At 49.1% G+C, this 23010-nt stretch overlaps 2 protein-coding genes across 3 annotated transcripts; one reads left to right on the top strand and one right to left on the bottom strand.

Moving 5' to 3' along the window:
* The first annotated feature begins 1646 nt into the window (after positions 1 to 1646).
* Positions 1647 to 5091, top strand: LOC128268566 (histone deacetylase HDAC1). Of its 2 annotated transcripts, none has more exons than XM_053005692.1 (5): positions 1647 to 1837; positions 2318 to 2430; positions 2500 to 2617; positions 2696 to 3830; positions 3898 to 5091. In XM_053005692.1, the coding sequence occupies exons 1-5, from the start codon at positions 1795 to 1797 to the stop codon at positions 3971 to 3973; spliced, it is 1485 nt and encodes a 494-aa protein (XP_052861652.1). In that variant the 5' UTR covers positions 1647 to 1794; the 3' UTR covers positions 3974 to 5091. The 2 variants fall into 2 exon arrangements, with proteins under 2 accessions (XP_052861652.1, XP_052861650.1); XM_053005690.1 differs by having other exon boundaries at positions 2696 to 3826; positions 3888 to 5091.
* Positions 5092 to 6230: 1139 nt separating this feature from the next.
* Positions 6231 to 22592, bottom strand: LOC128269015 (axotactin). The gene is made up of 19 exons (XM_053006347.1): positions 22457 to 22592; positions 22206 to 22379; positions 21844 to 22084; positions 20870 to 21089; positions 18712 to 18847; positions 14387 to 14671; positions 13584 to 14308; positions 11591 to 12456; positions 11303 to 11517; positions 10831 to 11230; positions 10508 to 10755; positions 9987 to 10418; positions 9719 to 9919; positions 8871 to 9482; positions 8612 to 8800; positions 8185 to 8480; positions 7985 to 8111; positions 7713 to 7915; positions 6231 to 6811 (listed from the first exon to the last, which is right to left on the bottom strand). Exons 1-19 carry the CDS (start codon positions 22590 to 22592, stop codon positions 6527 to 6529), a joined length of 5991 nt encoding a protein of 1996 aa, XP_052862307.1. The 3' UTR covers positions 6231 to 6526.
* Between the last annotated feature and the right edge of the window lie 418 nt (positions 22593 to 23010).

The following is a 23010-nucleotide window of genomic DNA, read 5'->3' on the forward strand; positions in this document are numbered from 1 at the left end:
AATGTCGAGTACAGTTTACGCGTTTTTACAAACATCGAACGGTTAATTGGCCACTGTTTCGATTCGCAAATGGTTATCAACCCGAGGCTTCTTGAATACGAAATATTTTGAACATCAGCAAATGAGCGCAATTTTATGTTCAACCCTTTTTCGAACACACATTCGCGCGATTGCTTCACAAATACGGAGCGGGCACACACAGTCAAAGCACGACGCACCAGGTTTATCCTTTCTATCTCGGTGCACACACACACACTTGCAGATGCTCTTCCTGGACGGTTGCTGGAGCAACGCGACACAAGGCGGATTGGTCCGCCTACTACAGGACCTGCTTACTACTATCGCAAACAGGCAGCATCCACACACATGCACAGCTTGACGAATTGCGTTGCTGGAAAATTGTATGATCGAAGAAAAACACTACTCTTAATATTAATGCACAACAAATCGAACGTAAATCCGGCAATCGATTCCGAGTGGGGGAAGAATCCTTTAACACGTCACTTTTACGAAATTCGGGTTTGTTTTTTGTTGTGTTTGAGCCTCAAAACAGACCTTCTTTTCTCATTCGATGCTCGATTCACGCGCACGCAACCGTTTTTTCGTTTTTCATGTATTATAGAGACTTTGAGCTGCCTGACATTCGTTTTTTTATATACTAAACTAACTATTATCTTTAATAAAAGTATATCGTAGTTTAATAGTTTAATAACAATAGTTAGTTAATTTAGGTTTATTTACCCCAACCTACGAAAATCCCGAACAAATCCGAGTCCAAACAAACCGAAGACAAACGGAGAGCGGGCGAGAGAGAGAATGCGAATCGGGAGTCCAGCGTCAACAATCGACAAACACCAAACAACGACTTTTCGAAATTTGACCGGACTTTGTAAACTCTGCGAACCAACTAAATTCAATCTGAGCGAAGGAGTTTTAGCTGATAGCTCCAAGCTTCCTGAGAAACATCTCTCTCTCTCTCTCTCTGCTGCCAATGCTCTCTGTTTATGCTGCCATGTTTCTCTTGAATTTATTGTTTTTTTCCTGTCCAATCGTCTTCTAACGTCTGATCTAAGACGAATGAGAATATGCGTGACCGAGAGCAAAAAAAGTTGTAATGGACTGAACGACGGTAATAAAATATTCTTGTGCTAGAACAACACGATTACTGTATTGAGTAATTCCTAACATTAATCGTTTTCCTATTTAATTGAAAAATTAGTAGACGATTAATGTTAGGAATATCCTACAATTGCATCCTGATTGGTTGAAATCTTCATTGTGATGCCGTTGTCGTCCACTGTGCCACAAATACTGCATCGTGATTGGTTAAAAACATGCAACACGCAACCCGTTTATTTTGCATGTATCTGCAAGCATGCCACTAATTTCATCCAGTGCGCAAGAGAAATACAACACGACACTTTGAATTATAGAATGTGCAAAAGAAATCTCAATTTATTTAAAAGTAAAAAGTTACTTTTAGATGCATCCGTTGACATTTCGCCAAACCCATCTAAACTCCACTCGCCGGCGGCACTCACCGATCTGCTTGTCACAAGGACGAAGGGCACAAAAAGCGCTTCTCCGGACGGATAGTCCAGTTTTCGGATGCCGCGTACTTTTGTTTTTTAGCGTGTAACAGTTTCCGTCGGTTACCGCGCTTTCTGTAATCTCTACGTGACCGCACAGTGTGCCGTTCGTTTAAGATCCTCCAGCGATCGGTGTTTGTTTAAAGGCAAGACGTAGTGCTCGCGGAAAAGATCGACGAGTCGTCGCTTGTGAGATTTAGGGAAAATGCAGTCACACAGCAAGAAACGAGTTTGTTACTACTACGATAGTAAGTGTTGCACCAAAAGCGTAGGCAAAGCAATAGTTTCTTCTTCGTTAGCGTTCTGCGTTGTGGGCGGTTTGCCAAATTGCCCCACGGACTGTGGGTACAGTTTTGAAATTTTAAGACCACTGTCGCCTAGTGAGAACTTGCAACCGTACCATCAACAGCCATTCATTTCTTTTGCGTTGCCCACATTGTCGACTCTTTCGCTCGCTTGCCTGAGGGTCGCTATGGTGAGCGAGACAACGCGAGTCAGATCGAAAAGTACGGTTGCCTAATGAGCACCCGGTCTCGAGCGTGAGTGGCGACCGATGCGAAAATGGTGTACGCTTTGCGAGCTACGGTGGAGCGTACAAAGTGATCGCTAGGTTATGATGGTCGTAAATTGTCGAAACTGAATTAGCTTGTCCGAAAGTTGTTTGCGATTCGATAATTAGCACCTAATAGAACACTAAGCGTAACGATATGTTTCTTGCTTTTTACCAGGCGACATTGGTAACTATTACTATGGCCAGGGACACCCGATGAAGCCACACCGCATACGTATGACACACAACTTGCTGCTGAACTATGGCTTGTACCGAAAGATGGAAATCTACGTAAGCGGATAGCATTTAAAAAATAAGACAACACTGTGGTACTGATTTGGTACGCCGTCCCGTTTTTAGCGTCCGCACAAGGCGACTGCCGACGAGATGACCAAGTTCCACTCCGACGACTACATTCGCTTCTTGCGGTCAATCCGCCCAGATAACATGTCAGAGTACAACAAGCACATGCAGCGCTGTAAGTCTGACGGCCACTAAACAAAAGCACCTCCGATTTGTAATTTAATCAATTGTCGTTCTTTGTTACATGCGACAGTCAATGTCGGAGAGGACTGTCCGGTGTTTGATGGATTGTACGAATTTTGCCAACTGTCGGCCGGTGGTTCGGTGGCTGCCGCCGTCAAACTCAACAAGCAGGCCTCGGAGATCTGTATCAACTGGGGCGGGGGTCTGCATCATGCGAAAAAGTCGGAAGCATCAGGATTCTGCTACGTGAACGACATCGTGCTGGGGATTCTGGAGCTGCTAAAGTATCACCAGCGCGTGTTGTACATCGACATCGATGTCCACCATGGGGACGGCGTGGAGGAAGCGTTCTACACGACCGATCGTGTGATGACCGTCAGCTTCCACAAGTACGGCGAGTACTTCCCGGGTACCGGCGATCTGCGTGACATTGGTGCGGGGCGTGGAAAGTACTACGCCGTCAACATTCCGCTACGCGACGGAATGGACGACGAGTCGTACGATTCGATCTTCGTGCCGATCATCTCGAAGGTGATGGAAACGTTCCAACCGTCGGCCGTGGTGCTGCAGTGTGGTGCCGATTCCCTGACCGGCGATCGGCTCGGTTGCTTCAATCTGACCGTGAAGGGCCACGGCAAATGTGTGGAGTTTGTGAAGAAGTACAATCTTCCGTTCCTGATGGTGGGTGGAGGCGGGTACACGATCCGCAACGTGTCCCGCTGCTGGACGTACGAAACGTCCGTGGCGCTCGGGGTGGAGATCGCGAACGAGCTGCCGTACAACGATTACTTCGAGTACTTTGGCCCCGATTTCAAGCTGCACATCAGCCCCAGCAACATGTCGAACCAAAACACGACCGAGTATCTGGAGAAGATCAAGAATCGGCTGTTTGAAAACCTGCGAATGCTGCCGCATGCCCCCGGCGTGCAGGTGCAGGCGATACCAGAGGACGCGATCAACGAGGAATCGGAGGACGAGGACAAGGTGGACAAGGACGAGCGCTTGCCTCAGCAGGACAAAGATAAGCGAATAGTGCCGGACAACGAATTCTCGGACTCGGAGGATGAAGGCGAAGGTGGCCGCAGGGATAATCGATCGTTCAAGGGCAGCGGTCAGCAAGGAGGTCAATCACGCAAGAGGCCGCGCATCGAAAAGGATGTAAAGACGGATGGCGATGTGAAGGAAGAGAAGGAAGCGAAAAGTAAGTGACGATTATGGTTGGCCCAGATGTTGAAATGCTAATTGTTTTCTTGTTTTACCAGTGGATACCAGCGGCGATAAGGAGGAAACTACCAAAGCATCGTCCGAGGATCCGGCCCTCAAGAAAGAAACGACGGCCGTTGCATGATCGACGTTATCGTCGTTTCGAAAACACCAACAGCATCCTCCGGCCTAACTTTCCGGCTTCGGCCTTCGGCATCGCAGAGGATTTGCCAAAGGAGCCGAGCGTCTAGGTGCGGCTGTAACGGATTTGACGGATTCATGACGAACATAAATATTTGAACAAGAGAAGTCGGACAGCGGAGCCGATCCGGTTGAATCGAAACACCATTACACCGAGTAAACAGTGGTTTTAATTATTGAAGAATATTAGCATTTAGAACGATAGGAGCTGACAACAACGGGATGATAAGGGTGAAGCAAAGGAATCTTTTTTCAGTGGAAACAACAATGAAATGCGTTTAATTTGATTCTGTGTACAAGAAAGTTTCCTGGTTACCGAGCGATCGTTACCCGTCTTTTCGGTGGGGTGAAAGTAACAATCGTTTTTTAAGCGGGCAAACGCTACTGAACCGATCAATCTTTAACCGGCACTGACGAGAGAGATGATGCAGCCGGACAGACGATGAAGGGACCGTACTCATAGTTTCCATTGATCTCAGGAATGATGATGCTATTTAGAACGAAACACAAAAGTACACAATTTTCCTCTGACGCAGTATCAAACTCTGGCTGGCTTCATAGTGCAAGCCACCAGTGGCAGGAGCATCAGCGACATGTGCTCTTGCGTTGGTACGCGAATGGACTTGAAAAGGAGCTCCTTAACGTAACATAACCTCTACAACATTATTCATGTACTTTGTATTTTTATTCAAACTTTCCTAATGGATATCGTATCGTTTAACATGTACAGGAAAGACAGTGCAAAGTACACCAGGTTGAAGAACCAACATGAAATAGCGTAAACATATATACAAATTTGACGGAAAAGGGTAGCGGATGCTAGAAAGTGTCCAGCGAAAAGTATCAGACATACAGGAAATACTGCATGTTAGTTTCACGTTTCGACGGTTCTTTAAGCGGGCATATCGATGTCACAGAAAATACGCTATCGGACAAATGAAAACGAAAGCGTAGAGAACGAACGTTCATCAAATTAGGATAAAAGCAAATAAAACTAAACAAATTATTCGGGATGAGTTCCATAAAGTTGTGGTGCAAATTGATAAGTATTACCAAGTAAATACATACACGATTTGCAATTTATCACACAAAAAAGGATTTGTTTAAATCAACGGGTGAACATGAGAAATATTACGATTAGGCTTCAAAATAATATGGCTTCTGCCCGATGCCCCAATGCTTTACATTTATCTGTTTTTTGACAAACCACTCCAGGCATTCTAATTCGATCGGAATAAATTTTGGAGCGGTGCTGTACAATTTTCGGACATTGACAAACGCGGGAGGTGCTTTCCGTGTTCCGTGTTTTTATGTTTTGTTTTTATTTGACGATCGTTCGCTTCTAATCTATCGACATGATCGAGTTTATGCTAGTTAGGCTATCGCCTTGACTGGAGGCGACCGACCCACGTTTACCAGCGTTCCGATCCAAACGGGGTCCACCGAGATAGCTGATCGGATTGGCGTACTGGCGCCGATCGGGCCCAAGGTAAATCGGTGGCAAGCGACGAAACTTGCACAGTATCGGAAGCTCACTCGGGATAGTCAAACGGCCCGCATCCGGCCTCAGGCCTGGCGTTGCACCTGGAAGATCGAGCTGACATGCATGAGCAGACCCTACCGCTTCGGGGTCGTTACTGTGGCTGCTACTGTTGCTACTGGTGGCCCCGGGGCCTTGGCAGGAAGCTAATCTGTCGGAAGCATGTGCAAGCTCAACAAGCGCTACGTCCGGTGTGTGACGTCCAACGGAGGGAATGCTGTGATCCGCACCGATCGGCTGCGCGGTGCGTGGCAAGCCGGTGCCATCCTGGATTAGAATGGTGAGCACATGAGCGTGATGAGAAAGTGGGCGCGTTGGTCGCGGACAAACAGATATGGAAGAGACACGCAAAAACGGCGAAGCGATGGATGTGAACAATCCGTCTCAGGCCGTGATACGTTCGCGGTGGCTCTACTTGAAATGGACAAATGAATTGGTGCTGTTTGGCGCGTATGCAAGGATGGTAGAGACCAACGATTAGCGCAGTATGGAAAAGAAACAATCGCCTGTAACAAACGTACGAATTCGACGAGAAATGGCGACACAAGCTAATTAACAACTGCGTTAACGACTAAAACGCGTGATCCAACAACACCGTAATTTGTTTTTATTGGCCTTTGGGATACAATCACAATCCGTTGGAATTTGGTCTAAACTTTACACGGCCCACGGCTTTGGTCAAATGTTTCTTTATAACCGAGTACAGTATGCTAAAGCGGAGGTGAGAGACAAACGAGGCGAAGAAGTGAGAAGAGATCGTTGATGATGGTTTGATTTAGGTAAAGATCACCGCTTTCTTAGATCGTGCCCAACACAAAATACACGTTTACATATACACGCTGGCAACAGCTAAAGTAGTAATGTAAGTTTATACACACAATGTTTTCAGCAAAACCACAAGTAACCAAACGTATGAGACCGGGAACGCGCACATACACACAGTGAAAGCATGAGGTCCTACGCAGATGACTCGGGCGTTTCGTCGATTTTGAACGGAAGCGGATTAGCACTGATCAGGGCGGGAGGTGGCGGAGGACCCCATGAAACCTGCCGTGGTCCCCGCGGCCGCAAACCGTTGGTTATGGGGCTCGACATGGGCACCGGTGTTGGTGGGGTGATGGCCAGACTTTTGTCCCCCGGTTCCGGTGGCGTTCGTTTCAGGATCAGCTTTCCGGGGGCCGGCTTCCGTGCGCTGGTCGGTGTATGCGTGTGCCCGTTGACTTTGGCCACGGGGGAGCCCACCTGATAAAGGGGGAGAGTTCAATCGCGAGTGTGGGCGAAAAGTCCCACCGGATTGATGGTTTGTAGAAGTGATGATTAGTGGCGAGGTTTGTAAAAGATCCCCCCAAAGGATACATTCGGGTGTTCGAAAGATGTTGGTTTCTTGGGTAGCAAATAGTAACTTCCATCCAAATGTTCCATTTGCTGCTCACATTGTGAGGAAAAATCAAACATTCTCATGCACATACCGACAGGAGTCCAAGCTGTAGACAAAACGGCGTCAAAGGACAAACATGCGAACCGTTACACTTTATTGTTGCTATCAGTCTAGTCACTAGTCATGCTAATCGGAACATTCATGCCACAACACAGAGACACACAGTCACAAGATTCACAAACCGGATGTGGGCTTCCGGTGGCTTGCCACCACCAGCTGCTCCCCGGTTTGTTTCCGGTCGGACTAGAACGCTGCACTGGAGAATTAATAAATAGGCAGTACAAACGCTGGCCGGCGGTTTGTCCGTGATGAGTGGCGTGTGGTTAGTAAGATGGACTGAAAATGGCTAACCGCAAAGACCGGTTCGTGTTAGCATTTGGCTTTGGCGGTAGAAGGATGCAAGATTGGTGACCGGATGAAATGGATGAACGAAATTGTGACCTCCTCGAAACCTAGGGAATGACTCCAAACGTGGTGTCAAGGACGAACGATCGTTCGAACAGTAAACGATGTAACACGATGCGATGATGCGTTAGGTCAAGTTTTATCCACTACAGCATGCGGCGAGGCTAGGTGCCGAGGGCAGGTAGGTTTTGGTTTTTAGACACGGAACTGATCACGGTGCGGCTGTAGGTCGCCTAGGTCCAGCCTGTTCAGTGTTACTTCGCTGATCGAGCTTAGCGGGGCCAGCGCCTGGATGCTTACCGGATTGTCGGTCAGCTCACTGTCCACCCCGTTAGTAGTGCCATCGCCGGCCACATGATTACCATTGGCCAGCCGGTTTCGGGGGCTGTCGTCGGTGGCTCTACTAGCGATAGTGTCACTGGATGGTTCCTTCCTTAGTAGCGATTCGTTTTCTTCTGCCGCCAGCGACTCCCACTGCAGCTCGTGGTCAATTAGCTGACTGTCTGCGAGAGGAACCAACCGTTTTTTGTAGGTATAAAAATGCCCGAGCCATACAGTTCACTTCCACTTACCACGAATGCCTCCAGTTTCCGTTTCTACCGCAGGCGTGTCAACCTTTTCCGCCGGCGCCGTTGCAGTGCCATTCTTCAGTATTCCGACCAGGGGCTTGCCGCTGTCCTTCTTCTCTTCACCAGGCACCTGCAAGAATGTCAGGCCGTCAGTCGTTAGGCTGTGAACAGACTGAAGTCGCCGCCCGCCCAAACACACCTACCGATTTGTAGCCAAATCCTTTCACGTTGGTCGTGGACGATTCGTTTTGCATCTTGGCGGCCTGCTCCTTGCTCCAGATGATGTCCTCATCCGTCTGACGCTCCATGCGCTTGCGGTACTCGCGGTCGGAACGGTACACCTCGATCAGACAGCACACGACGATGATGACGAAGACGGCCGTCAGGGCGATAAAGACGACCTGCGTCTTTTCCTCCTTCTGCGACGGGTCGAAGTAGACCGCCGTGTATGGCACCCGGATCGGCGCATCGACTACCCAGTTCTTGTCGATAACCTGTTCTCGTTCGCAAAAGAAACCGCCCCAACGAAAGGTTTAACATACATTCCGTGAGTTCGCATCGGTGAGTTTTGGGTATTTCTCTGGGGTTTAGTGAAATCCCCGCGATTCCGGTTTGGAGTGAAACAAGAACCCACCGAAGTCATGTTGAGGGCCGGCTCGTTGAACGCTGCCAGCTTTTGGATGACGTCGAACTGCTTGCACTGTGCCGAGCGGACACCCTGCGAGTTGATGACGGTGATGGTTTCCGCCTCACTCTTCGTGAACAGCATGTACTCCTCGAGAGGCTTCATCGTTTCGTTGTTGACTTCGATAAAAATATCTGCACGTGCAAGTGGAGGACAAGATAGAGAATGTGGAATTCGGATGTCAGCCATCACTTCGGAACTCACTCGACAGGCAGCCATCGTAGCTCTTGTAGACGGCAAAGCGCGGATCGGTCGTGTTGACGCCCCCGATCTGGACGTGGTTGGCCCCGGGATCCGAGACCGGTACGAGCGGCTTGTTGGGAACGCTCTTCATCGGAATGGTGACGCGGTCCACGAGCAGCGACGTTTCGTCGCCACGCCGCGTGTAGTAGACCGAGTGGCGTGCGTCGTCCATGAAGTTGCTCTCGATGCGGGCCGCGTACGTCGAGCCCTCGCGGTCCTCCTCAATGTACAGATGGTTATCGCCGGTGATGGCCACCATCAGGTAGTAGCTGCGGTCGTTGCGAGACTGCAGTAGCAGCATCACCCGGTTGGTGCGACGCAGGTCGTGGCTGGAGAAGGCGAGCTGCAACCGGACGGACGTGACGCCTTCCGCAAGGGCCAAACGCCGCAGCAGCGTCGCCTCGCCACTGAAGCTGGCGCCCTTCTCTTCCGAACAGAACTCGCCCAGGAAGCTCGTGTGCTCGCAGTTACAGGTGCTCTCCTGGCGGACAAAGTTCTCCGTGCAGATGCCACCGTTCTTGCACGGCTCGGCATCGCACTTCATCTGGCATCCATTAAACACGCCTTCGGTCACTGAAATGAACCAATCATAAATGCCCAAGATAGAAGGTCCGGCCAATCCTGTACCCCTGTCTTTGCCAATTGTAAAAAGGATTGAATGTTTCCTACGAACTCTAAATATGTCTGAGGCAAGTGTGTTCCTTAGTTCTTCTAATGTACTCATCCCGTCGTCCCCTTAATTTCGGTTAGAGAGGACCTTAGACAGAAATCTTGGTCTAATAGACCTGTTTGTCCGAGTGTAAACCTACCATGCGCATTGTTCTGGGTGGCCATTTCGCGTAGCGATATAAGATTCTCTCCAATCTTCAGCCCACGGATGCACCCGATGTAACCTTCCAGTTCGACCGTATCCTGGTTCGGGCGGAGCAAGTTGGCCGGATCGTAGCCACCGATGTTGAACTGGAAGTACTCGGTCGGTGGTGCCGGTGGCCGGTGTGGCGAAAGCACCTCTGGCGGGAGAAGGATAAAAGCTGTAAGGAGATTGCGGCCACAAGAACTGCCCACCCGGCAACGTACCGTGCTCAGGATTTGTCCACGGTTTATTGGAGTACTCGTCCAGCAGCAAGAAGCCCCTGTCGACGGTGACGTTGTTCTCGTTGACGTACAGCGTCGTGTTCGTCTCGGTACGGATCACAGTCACCTGCATGCTGCGGCCATTGTTTAGCTCACTGTGTTCGATGGTAAGGTTGACAATGTCGGCCCCGTAGTTGTAAAGGTACACCACTTCGCTCCGGTTCGTGAGGTAGAGCTGTATGAAGTTGTTGTGGTGGTCGTTCGCGTACAGGACGAACGCGTGCCGGTCGTACGTGCGTAGATTTACGAGCAGCGAGGAATTTAATATGCTCCGCAGACGCTCCCGCTCGTCCCGCATGTCCTCCGGGTCGGACAGATAGTTGCGCTTCAGGTACGACTCGCGGCTAATGAATGTCAGTGCGTCCTCGTTAACGTCTGCGAGAGGGTGATAAATCCCGTCGATGAGTGATTATATGTCCGAAGCCGAGCCGCATTCCCGTTCCGGCCGAGCCCAAAATACCTACTCGTCTCGCAGTGCTGGCCAATGTGGGCCCAGCGGTTCTTGCAGACGCACTCGAAGGTGCTCCACAGCTCCCGGCAGTACGCCCCGTTCTTGCACGGATTCGGCACGCACGACGGTTTGCAGTCTTTAATAATCTCCGACAGATGGACCGACATAAAGCTGTAGATGTCCAGTATTTCGCCGTTCACGACCAGCCCGCGGAAGCACCCGATGAGTCCCTGTTTCACGGTATACTTTTTGGAGATTTCTCTGAAAAAAAGAAACCAAAGATCGGTGGCCATCAGTGGCCATCAGAAATGCAGTGGTCCGACGCAGGAGACGTACGTGGGCGCTCCGCCAATAAACATGCTACCCTCGAACGGGCCGAATTCTTCCTCCGGTTGCAGGTCCACCATGCGCGTGTCGGTGTTGATCATGAAGCGCACGTGGTGCTCGTTGTAGTCGATCCAAATTTTATGCCACTCGCCGCCATTCAGCTTCCGGTTCGTGTCGATGACCAGCGTTTTGGGGGTGCCCGTGTTGAGCGTAAAGTTGAATGTCAGCTGATAGTCCCCGGTCAGGGCCACCATGAACGAGGGATAGTTCGAGCGGATCGGTGGCTGGAAGAGCAGAATGGCCTTCTCGCCGGTGGTCCGGAAAGAGAACGCGATATCGCCCTTTCGCCAGCCCGGCACCTCGATGTACGACTGCGAGGTGGTGAAAGTGACCACGTACTTCTGAGTGTCTGTAATGAGAAAGTGACACGTCAAACGAGATGGACCTCCCCGTCGGGCTTCGGCCATCGAGTGTGGCTCACTTGTTTCGACGCACTCCAGTGGACCGAGCGTTATCCGCCCTTGCGACTCCTCGTCGAGATTCTTGTGCTGAAGGAAGTACATTTGTGTGATGCCCAAATTGGGCGGCTCCTTGAAGTAGCCCTCGTCCGACAGCCACCGATTGAGGTTGGCATCACAGTTACAGGACAGATTGGGGTCCTCGCAGTTTTTGCCAACCGCGCACGAGCACGTTCCTCTGTGGTAATCAGAGATGTGAACGTGGCAATGTTACTCATTTCTATGCTCCACAAACGGGGCTAACAACGTACCGCTTCACCTCTCCCAGTGAGTCGACCGTGTTGTTGTTGCTCGACGACTTGAACCAGGTGGCCGAGTGTAGCTCCAGCGGGGCCTTGATGCAGTCGTACTTCATGTACTGCGTGCAGTACAGCGAATGGGAGATCAACTCCTGCAGCATCTCGGCACTGAACTCCCGGTACTGGATGTTGAAACTGAAGTCCTCGTCCGCGGCCGATCGTACGTCCACCTGGGACGGAAGGTTGTGCTCGACGATCGTTTTGGTGGCATTGGCCAGACTCTGGAAGTCGCACTTGACGAGGGCCGGCGGAAACACACCGTTGCCGTCGATGTCGATCGAGTACACGTCCGACTTGGAGTACCCGAGCAGGGCCAGCTCTTCGCATGTTTTGCGGAAATTGGTAAAATGACAGTTCTTGCCGATGTAGCCCGTGTCCTTGCAGTCGCAGATGATACCGTCGTCCTTGACGGAGCATTTGCCGCCGTGCTCGCAGGTGTTTGGCTTCTTGCACGGATCGACGTACTTGCAGTTGTCCAGTGACACATCGCCGACGACCCGCTCGCTTTTCACCAAGTAGCGTGGCTCTATTTCCACGCCGTTGATTTTCAGATCGCGCAAACAACCCACAAGACCGGAAGCGGCCGCCTTCAGGCTGCTGCCGATAATCAGCTTATCACCGATGTTAAACGAAAGTCCGTACATCTGCGAAACCGCGTGCCGATAGTCGACGACGAACTTGATTTCGTTCCGCTCGTACGACAGGTGGATCGAGTGCCAGGAGGTCGGGTTTTCGATGCGGATGTACGTGGTGTGGGTCACGTTGCTCTTCACGTCCGGGCACAGGTCAAAGCTGAGGCGGTCGGTGGCGAGACGAATCTGTGAACGAAAAGGTGGCGTCTGGCCATTAGACAAAATAGAGGCATGGAATCGAAATGATGCGTGGTAGTTTTGGAATGGTTCCGATTATTCGAACCGCCCGGTCGATAGGTCGAAAGACGCAGGACACGGTAGGAATGACCGCAGGTCACACGTCTGACACCCGTCAACGGTGGGATCGTCAAGAAAGTTTATGCGGTTTATGGATAGTCTTTTGAAAGTATTCGATGCATTCTTCTTATACTTTCTCCTATCACTAATATATCAAAGACCAAGCATTCTTATGTATTCTTAAGCCATTAGCCCGAAGCATTCAGCAAACAAGTCTCTGGATCTGCTCTACTGTTTCACTAAAACGGGCGTCACGTTCGAACGTCCCTGTGGGAAAAAGCGACACTCGAAATCAAATATCTCTCTCGGTGGTCAGATTTATAAACTACTCAACGTTAGAGCAAAACGTCCCATTCTCTGAGCAAAAAACCAATGTTTCGTGGAACCCAAATGGCATTTGACCTAAATCAATAGCTGCTTACTACTTTCCGACACCAACAGCATGCTGCGTCGGGGTTTCGATTGCGGTCGAGGGCAAAGAGAATAACCCAATCATCGGCTCTACGGCTGAAAACCCGAACACTGGCACTGGATGGAAGCAGGTTCTCCTATAACGACCTATGTACATGCTTCAGTGTGCAGTTTGCGGCGGAATATTAAAAAACTTTCACCTCCCACAACGGGGACAACTGAAAGGAAGCACCTGGTCTCCTTCCGGTCTTCCAGTGCTGCCCCCTTAACTAGGATTTTCCTCGGATGATGTAGCAAAGGTATGCGAGCATGCCTTCCTGGGACGAGCGTCTTATCGAGACGACAGTCCCAAAATTACACGAACACAAGTCGGGCACAAGGAATTTGATCCCCTTCGAATGGTCGTTAACGGTACGATGGGTTGGATATGAAACTGTTCAAAATCTCCTGGCTCCATCCCACGTCATGGGCCAGCACTCTAGGCGATGCCGATTAGAAATTCCCCGGATCATTGCGGTGTGTGTGGTAACGGTTTTAACAGCACTCGGCTCCGATTTCTTCTGATAATTAGCCTGGCCAGAAAAGAAACCCTCAATCCCACTTACCTCCCAGAATCCTTGGCCTTCGGTCGTTCGCACCTCACTGTACGCTAGGACAGCCGTAGCCTTGCTGCTCTTGAAGTCGAACTTGAGCGACAGCGTGTCCGGGTTGTTCATCGGCCACCAGATGTGTGACTTGGCGTACGAGAAGGTGATCGGAATGACCTCCACGTTGGCATCGAAGTACTCCTCCTCGAGCACCCCAATGTAGTGCACCTTCGGGTTGCCCTTTCGCAGCTCGAACAGCACCGACACGTCGTTGTAGAAGACGTACTTGAGCGAGCCGACAAAGTTGTTGCTCGAGGCGAGTCCTTTGCGCTTGCCGAGGTTCTGGCCACCGCCAAAGTAGATCTCCGGGTCGAACAGCAGGTTGTGGATGGGCCCGAGCGCATCCATCACCTTGACGTGATCGTCCAGGATCGCTATCACCTTGTCGTGCGCGTGCTGGATCGTCAGATTGTGCCAGTAGTGGCGCGTAAGGTCTTGCCCAAGCGTCGCCACCATCACGCCATCCCCGAAGTCCATCTCGATGTACGCCGAGTGGTTCTTAATCGAAGCCGCAATATACTGGGGCTTCAGCGACTCCCCGCTGGCGTAGAACAGGGCCGAATCGTCGTAGTTCGTCTTGAACATCATGCTGATGCGGGTCAGGGGCGAGTGAACGCGGTCCTTCCAGTCGTAGATACGGTACGACACGTAGCTGGACCCTCGCAACGTTAATACTGTGGCGGCTGGAAAACGGGAAGGGAAGACACAGTCAGTTACCGTACTCCAACCGCGACCCCATTCCGCCCCAAGAAGACACTCACTGTAGATGTCGCAGTACTCGCCCTCGTACTTGGTGCCGAAACAATCGCACGAGATGTCGTAGTAATGATTAATGCACCGGGACCCCTTGAAGCAGAGATTCTGGGGCGAGTGGCATGTGTTGCGGCAGCCCTCCTTGACGTTCTCGTGCTTGGTCGCGATGAGCGGCGTGATGGGCAGCAGGTCCGAGGCAGCCTTCCCGGAGCTGAGCGACACGTTCCGTATGCAACCGACAAATGACTCAATTATGTACTTAACGCCGTGCAGTTTCTCTTCCGAGCTGAGTCCTGTTGTCAGTGCCGGGAGACCACCGGCCACCGGCGAGAAAGCGAAATGGGCAAAGTTAGTTTTGACGTGTTCAGGGTGGAAACAGGATGCGCGCGGTCTCACGCGGTGGTGTCAGTTAGGGCTTGAAAACAGTTTAGCACAGCCATTTTTCATTTGGTATGGGAACGCGTATCGAACTCGTGGCCAGCTGGCTGACAACAGTGCGCGCTGCCACCCAAGCCACCAATTCACGAAGCTCTCATATGTTAGTAACAGGACACTCTGGTATGTAAGGCAAGCATATCATCACAAAGTTTTAATGGTTGGTTTACGTGCCAGAAGCATACGATTGTCGGATGTGTCGTTAAACGTTTGAGCCCGTTTGTTAGTCCGGGAAACTGGTCTGTGAGGTGGTTGTTAAGGGATGAAATTTTAATCGAATCCACATCGCTCGACTGAATTTCAAATTCCGGAATCGACAGATGGCGCGCGGAAACGGCAACCCCAGTTGCGCGTTGGTGGGACTGCAAAAGTCAATTTACTTCCGCGACCGGAAACAAGACACACACACCCCCAAAAGGGGGAGTGTATGTGGGAGAACACCCGAGGAGTTCCCGAGCCACCACTAAACACATCATCACTCACGCCACAAATCATTTCCACAGCTCACAAGACATCCGCCTGTTTACGCAGCGCCGAGAGCGAGAAAGCAAGAGCAGATTCGCAGATTTTCCCATTTGTAACGGCGAAACCGTAGCAAGTATTGCGCTAGTTGTTGCCACATCCGATCCGGTCTGGCAAGTTCGTTCTCCACCCCGAAATTGGTACTCATTTATCGTGTGACGCGTGAAGAGCGTAGCAATGTTTTTCATGTCGTTGCCCGCCGGAACTAAGTTTTCCCAGACCGAGTGCCCAGACCAGAAACACAAATCCATCCGGAAAACGATTTCCAGCGGCGGCAGCAGTAGCGAACATAACTGTCGCCATCAATCTTATCGAAGATTACGGATGTGCCGCGTCGCGCGCGCGTTCGAGCCACGAATTCTTCAATCCCAAGTTGGGCCGTAACTTTAACACGAACGGTTCGCTCGTTCGGAAATGGCAAGAAGTGTCCACGCCCCGGGGAGGATAGTGTCGCACCGCACCGCCTCACCGCGGCTGTGCGATGCAAAGAGCGCCAGTAAACGCTTCGCATCGCTTTGAGATGGATGGCTGGGCATAGATTTTGCGAAACAATGTTTCGCTACAACCGAGACGGGACCGGAGAGCGAGCCTGTTTTCGGGGAACGCGAGAAAAAAATCGTCTGTTGCGAAATGTTAGGTTAACCCCAAAGCTATTCCAACTATTCCGTGCTTCGTAGATGTTGTGTGGAGCAAGCTCACTTTATCATGGAATTGATCACTTATTTTGCAAATTTATACTTAAACAACGAAATCGTGACCTTTATTGTTTTAACAAAATTTTGTGAATGTATTAAAATGGTATCAAAGTTATCGAAAGCAATGCTTTTTCAAGTGCATCGCAGCTTTGTAAGTATAACATTTTCATCAAGAGGTTGATAATGTTATTAGTCCAATAAAGAAATTCACTCATGCGGTCATACGCAGCATCTAAGGTTATGTAGAAACGATGTTGCACTTGAAATTGCGAAAACACACCAGGCTACTTGCGGGTTGACCCAAAATTGGGCCTCTTTATCGGTGACTATCCTTCCACTCGGCCTCGGCGCAGAATGTTTGTAAAGACTTTCACTTCGCGCTGAGGATATCCAAGTGGCAAGGTAGCAGAGTAAACTTTTATTAATTTACTCTCAACTTTGTTCTTTATTAATACCATCGCTTCGGACGCCTTCGTGAAGACCCAACGGTGCAAAGCGGGAGGTGCAAACTTATTTACCGAAACCGGCGAACTTTGTCGACCCACAGAAGACCGTCCGCCCGGAGCACCCCACAGCGGTGTCTGCTTGACCCCGATAAAGAAGTTACTTGCTATCGAACCTGCTATCGATAAGCCGCCGGGACCAGCGTGGGTGGAACCTGCCACAGCAGTATGTACTGAAAAATTTGCCAAAACTAAAACTTCAACCAACCGCTCGATGGGATGACCCTTCATTGCATAAACATTTGAACGTTCCCGCAATTTGACCCAAAAACTTTCGACTCTGAGCTGCCGGACCCAAATAACCCATTTCTCGGTCGATTCAAATTCGAATCTTGCGCGAACCCCATTCGCTTAGTCACCGGCAATGTTAGCTTTGGCACGTCCTTTGCGATGCTGATTTAAATTAATCGGAACCTCCAGGAACGGCACGAGCAGAGCGTTTCGCCGGCTCCCAGTGGCCCTCTGCGGACGTGCCCCGAACGTACGGGGAAGTTTCCAACATCATCTCCCTGTTCGGGAAAAAAGGGGCTTAGAAAAGGGTCACCGGACCGGGTTGATCATCGGAGAGCGCGATAGTGCCAAGACCTACACCGGTGACGTTTTTATTGAAAAGACAAGTTTATTCTAATCTCTTGGCCAACATGCTCCCGGTCCCCGGGCCGTGGGAGTCGTTGCCGAAGTGCAAGGGAAATTAATTTTAATGGACACGTGTGAGTGCATGGATTGCAAAGTTGGTCTTGTTGCATCGGATCGACCAGATGGTGGGCTAAGTGATGTGACGGTTAGCACAGGGCTAAGCATCCTGCATCGGTGCACTATAGGTCGATAGTTGGCGACCTATCGTTAGTGAAAGCAACAGAAAAGTTTTCCCCTCATGACTATCTGCTGGTTCTCTGGTCGAAATGTACCGTAGATAAATCATAGCCCTAAGTTTGCGGGTCGTTTGGTTGCAACTATTTGACTTATTCGAAGCATTGTTCTGTTGAGGGGAAAGCGATGATGATTGATGAGGGTTGTAGTGTGCTAGTGCATCCAAGTGGACCTAATGCATGCATTTTCCTCATATTGATGGGAAAAGTTGAATCACAAGTTTTACTGAAATGGTTTGTATTGTAAGTACCTTCAAATGACCACAGCAAACTTTGAAGAATGTAAACCAATTTGGTTCGAATGTGAACGAATATTAATTGAATCATAGGCAATAGCAATGGGTCAGGAAAGGAAGAAATTTTCAGATATTTCATTTTTTGGCGTATTAAAATTGGTTGAATAAAACTTGACTGATTAACAGAATGGTTACCAGCTACTGTTTAAGTTTCATAAAAGGGAGCACCCTCCAAAAATCAAGTGCGCGTAAATATGCGACCGTTGCTAATGAATGCAAACAGTCCCTAGGCAAACCAGTCACATCGCGCACCTAAGCTAATGTCTTTCGTCATTAATAATTCATAGGGAAATTTGTGATTATAATTAGTGATAACTCATCCTCAGTTTGCACAGATATACGTATGTAACGTTGTTTGCTTTCAGTACAAACAGAACATTATCTTGCTCGATAAAGACGTACGACAGTCAGTCAGTGGCGTGCGTGTGGAAGCACACATCCTGGAGTACCTCGGCTCTTCAGCTGGCACACTTTATTCATTTTCAAGCGACTTCAAGATGTCTTTCACCGGCGGTGGTGATTAGTTAGCAAACGGAAACGACAACATCAATCGGATTGATTTTACTCTCGAGCACCGATATCGTGGTCGGTTGTGAGCGTTGGGCAACGCTTCTCGGTTGGGTGTATTGTGGGCACTTTCATGGTGGGCTCGACGAGCTTTTATGAGGTAGTCCGATGTCATGGGCATATTTTAACGAGCGAACGGCAGGTCGAGCCATCTCTTAATGTTGGGGACACCGTCTATTTCGCTTTCTTTTCGGGGGAATGCTGAGACGCGACACTTTCGGTGGTCTAGGACGAGTTGCCTGTCATTACCATCACTATGCCCTGTTGCGGCATCACATCGCTCAACGGAGAGCGAAGGTTAGGCTCGTTAGATATTAGACTCGCGGTTGAGGTTGTTAGTTTGAGGAGTAAGGTTTGTGAACATAATGCTCACACACATTGGCACCAGACACACCAACTAGCGCTATATGAAATAAGGGACACGTTAGTTGCTGCGCAAAACTCACCGCCAACCAGGACGACAGACATAAGATTGATGGATACACCGTAATTGGTTTCGTGATTTAATCCCTTTAGGTACACTTCCTCCTTGCTGTTATCGACACGGGCTATCAGCCGGGCACCGTGCACGTCGATCCTCACCTGTGAAAAAGCCGAGGAAAACAAGAAAAGAGAACAGAGGAATGAAAATGATTCGATAAGTGACGGGGACGGTGTTGCTTTCCCGTAACAAGGAGCCTCCCACGAGGTCCCATAAAAGGACTTCGTCGCAAGCATCCCTGTGTGTTGGTGCGTGCGGAGTGCGGTTCCTTTGCCGGGTCTAATTAGGCCCCGGTTGGTGATAGCTTGTCAGCGATCCCGGAAACCGGGAACCGAAATGATTGGGTGGGCATGAGATCGTTAGCTGTTGCTTACGTCGAGAGCCGGATACTTGTTGGAATAATTCGATTGTAATGCACATGTGTTGAATGGTTTGAGAGTCATAAGGGCTCTGTATTCTTGCTTAGTTTTAAGTAGAACGTAAATGTGATATTAAATTATTAGCAGGACGAGAAATATACGGCCCAAGATGGCGCCGAAGAATAAATAAAGCTGATTCTTCTACTATTTTTCTAGTCAATTCCAAATAGAGTACGGTATCGCGTTAATTGATGTTTATATTGTAAATGAACTCATCATTAGGTGAAAGTCTCCCTAGACTTTTGAGAGCAAAAACAGCTTTTAGAAAGTCGCTACACACGAGGCTAATACCGTATTCGCGTGTGCGTTGGTCCTTTCACGGTTGTTATTCGTCGAAAGGGTTTATGTTTCCTAAAGGGGCTCACAGTTTTGTCCTCTGCTTTGCAACATTCTGTTCTTGTTGTAAAAAGCTGCAGCGATGGCTTTCCTTTCAGAACCAGCCCAAGTGCTCCAGACTTCCACGAAGCGACGGGACATCTGGGACAGCCCATCCGGATGGATGCATGATCTTAGGCAACTAGTAAACAGCAAAACAACCTTCCAACCGAGACCGTGGACGGATGAAAGGATCCCGCACCACAAGCGTATCATAAAAAGAGGGAAAAGCGTGTGATAAACATCGGAAAGAGAGGCATTCAGTAGCGGATGCTTGGCAGGTTGCTTCTATACCTATAATATTTTCTTATCATTTTCAAAGTAAGTCCTGTGCTTTGAGGCATTATCCCTCCTTCATAGTGCTCGCTAGATTTCTCTAACAGAAATTTAATTACCTCCTTTCGGTGGTTCGTAGCATCGGAGGTGATGCGAATATACTCTCCGGTGTTGGAATGAATTCAATTTAGAATCGTTTCATGTAAGTGCTGAAATGGTGTTCAAATTGGCCGTATTGAAAGGGTGGCAATTAGAAACGTGTTTTAAATAGCCATTTTGTGTCTTGTTAGTAGTCCTTAATAGGTAACATTGGCTTCATAAATATGCATTCCAATAGAAAATTATTCTATCATCTTATCCTTACTTTTGTGCTGTTGACTGATTGCTGTACATTAGCTGTACTAAGTATCATAAAGTTGTACAAAACAGTTGTATTTCATCGTTTCTAAACGTGTTAAAACAAGGTATTGTGTTCACGCAAGGAACTAAGTGTCCCTATAGTTTATTGGTATGCCTAAAGACCCACTTGTAAATGGTCCATTGTTTCGACGTCATGGTCCAGCTTCAGAATGTGTCCAGAATAAAGTTTTGAAGATTGATCTTTAAACATCAAGACAACAGGCAGCACAAAGGCGCCCGCTTGCTCCTATGTGTATCGAATTCTGTCCAAATAAAGAGCCCATGCAGGCGAGCAAATTTTTGACGGACATAACACTCGACCCGACACAGGCGTACGTCGGACGTACACGCCGAAAAACAGCATGGTCATGGTCCTAGCGGCACTCTTAAGACGAGATGAACAGCAATGGAACCGTAACATTGTATGTTCCGCATATGATTCAACAAATTTAACCCTCACAACACTAAGCTCGTCAAGTAAGCTCGCCCCGTCATGTAGCGGTGACCAGTAGGGACCTTCGTCGGTTGGGATACGTTCCTTTTGGGGTGGATTTCTGCCCCCTTGCCCCGGTCTGTTGATGAGATCCTTGATTCCCGGAAGGCTAGCTCCGGTATTTAGTACACCACCACCGCCTCAGAATCGCACCGACTCACCATGACACTGTGCCACTCGTCCCGGTTCAGCCCTTCGCCGACGGTCACGCTGGTCGAGTGGTTGCCGAAAACGTGCACCACCTTCAGCTGGCCCTTCTCGACGATCACGTAGAGCGCGTATGGGTCTAGCTTGACACCGGCCGGTGTCTTGACGTTGTGGTACACGAGCAGCCCGTGCGGTAGCCGAGTTCGAAACTGGAACGATATCTCTCGGCAGAGTCTGTGTCGGTTCCGGTTCCGGATGGGATGCCATCCAATTCAGGAGATTAAGCATGGAATGGACGGAGACAGAGAGAGAGATAGAGAGAGAGAGGGAGATACAGAGAACAGGTGAGTAACGGGAAACATTAATTAAGAAGGCCGAGAGGGCAGGAAGGTCCGAACCTTTCAGGACTTAGGGGACCATCTTTTTATTTGTATGATTATCATCTTTATATTAAAAGGCAATGCTACAGGTTCGGCCCGGTTGGCTGGAGAAGGCTACTTCTGATGATTCGTAATGGGGTTTCTGTTGGCCAGACGATGGTTGTCAGAACAGAAGTGAGAGTCTATTATTAATCTCGTTTCATGGCAACGGATACTAAAGGTCCTAGTTGCTTCGGGCATATAATGACAGCTTGATAACCCAGCCAATTTTAATCTTTTCTGTCTTTCTTTAAACTATTTAAATATTAATTTCGGATGAACCGTTAGTGTGTTGAATGTATTAATTATTATATCTAATTGATACATTCAACGCACTAATAGCAAATAATTAATCGTACTCGGTATTTATGGGAAAGTTCCTGGGAGAAATCATTTTTGAGATAGAATGATTCTACTAAAGGTATAAAATTATTGAATTCTTATTTTAATGCTTCCAGGATATACACTACACTACACATTAATTAATTTAATTTATGAAATATGCATTAATTTCATGTTCCTAATAAATTCTTCGGTAATCGATATGCTGTGCTGAAAAAAACACTTACCGTAGCTGGAAGGTCTGGATAGTTTCGCCGTCCATTTGGATGAAGGTGTTGTTTTTGGCAAACATGAACGTTTTAAAGTAGCCGGTCTCCTTGAACGTTAGCTCGGAACCGCGCAGCTCGTCCGGAACCGGAGCCAGGGTGCTGCTCGAGGAGTGCAGCGACCACGCTTCCTGCGTCTGGGTCCGAATGGTGGACGATGGATCCGCGGTCGTTGCCAGCAGAACGGGCGGTTGCGTTGAATCTGTGGAGTGAAACCGCAGAGGTATGGTCCGGCCAGTAAACAAAGTCAGTGGTAAATGGTAATCAGCAGCTAAGGGTGCTGGCGCTCGGTGGTGGAGGCGCCTAGTCGTCGATCGACTCACGTGTTTCATTAGCGCACTGCTGCATGCACTGCTCGTAAGTTTCAAAGTTGTTCTGCAGATTGCCGCCGCAACCGCCCCATATGAACTGCGTGCAGTTGTTGATGGTCTGCTCGAAGCGATACCGATAGCCAAACGTCTGGCACTGACCTGGCTCTCCCGGCCCGGTGCATTTTGCTGTTGGTGAAAGAGAGCAAACCCTTCAGGCAAAGCATTAGAATTATATACCCCGAATCGGGATCGGGACCACTTACGGTAAACTATTTCCTTCGGTGGTTCCACGTTTGTCGGAATGGCCAGCACACCGCGAGCGGGCCAGAGGGCGAACCGTCCTTGCAGGACGAGCACGAGACAGAGCGTAAACAATACTGGTGCGGCATGATGGGTCATTATTTAACCGGCTAACTGGCTGCAAAAAGAAAATGAAGAAACAGAAAATTCGTATAGTAAACATCAACGACGGGTAGAATATTAATTACGACCGCAACATAGAAATTGTTGCTGAGCCAACATGTATGAGTTGGAGTGTTCACGATTTCGATTTGTTGTTAGTATCCTTAATCGATTTTATTAGGAGCTCAAAGATGTTCATGAGTGGTATTGCAACATTGCCATTATGCGAACCATGATCGATATCAATATTGAAATATCATTCCTTCACACGCAAGGCGCGTGCGTGCCACATGAACCCGAAGACACTTTATTTCTGTTTCAATAATTCCTACGATCAACGATTGCGCCGCAAGCCGTGGTCTACAGGGTGGCAATCAATTTTCGTTCTGCGTGTGTGTGTGTCTCCAACAAATCG

This window comes from Anopheles cruzii, chromosome 2 (assembly GCF_943734635.1).
Source record: "Anopheles cruzii chromosome 2, idAnoCruzAS_RS32_06, whole genome shotgun sequence".
Classification (NCBI taxonomy): Eukaryota; Metazoa; Arthropoda; class Insecta; order Diptera; family Culicidae; genus Anopheles; species Anopheles cruzii.

What these genes read in the sequence shown, in the direction of transcription:
- LOC128269015 (XM_053006347.1), bottom strand. Translation starts at nt 22,592, where the DNA reads ATGACCCATCATGCCGCACCAGTATTGTTTACGCTCTGTCTCGTGCTC. An exon ending in GTGGACAAATCCTGAGCACG is followed by an intron (nt 9,920 to 9,986) that starts GTACGTTGCCGG and finishes TTCTCCCGCCAG; the next exon opens with AGGTGCTTTCGCCACACCGG. An exon ending in CACCCAGAACAATGCGCATG is followed by an intron (nt 9,483 to 9,718) that starts GTAGGTTTACAC and finishes GGTTCATTTCAG; the next exon opens with TGACCGAAGGCGTGTTTAAT.
- LOC128268566 (XM_053005690.1), top strand. Translation starts at nt 1,795, where the DNA reads ATGCAGTCACACAGCAAGAAACGAGTTTGTTACTACTACGATA. An exon ending in AGTTTGTTACTACTACGATA is followed by an intron (nt 1,838 to 2,317) that starts GTAAGTGTTGCA and finishes GCTTTTTACCAG; the next exon opens with GCGACATTGGTAACTATTAC. An exon ending in CAACAAGCACATGCAGCGCT is followed by an intron (nt 2,618 to 2,695) that starts GTAAGTCTGACG and finishes TACATGCGACAG; the next exon opens with TCAATGTCGGAGAGGACTGT.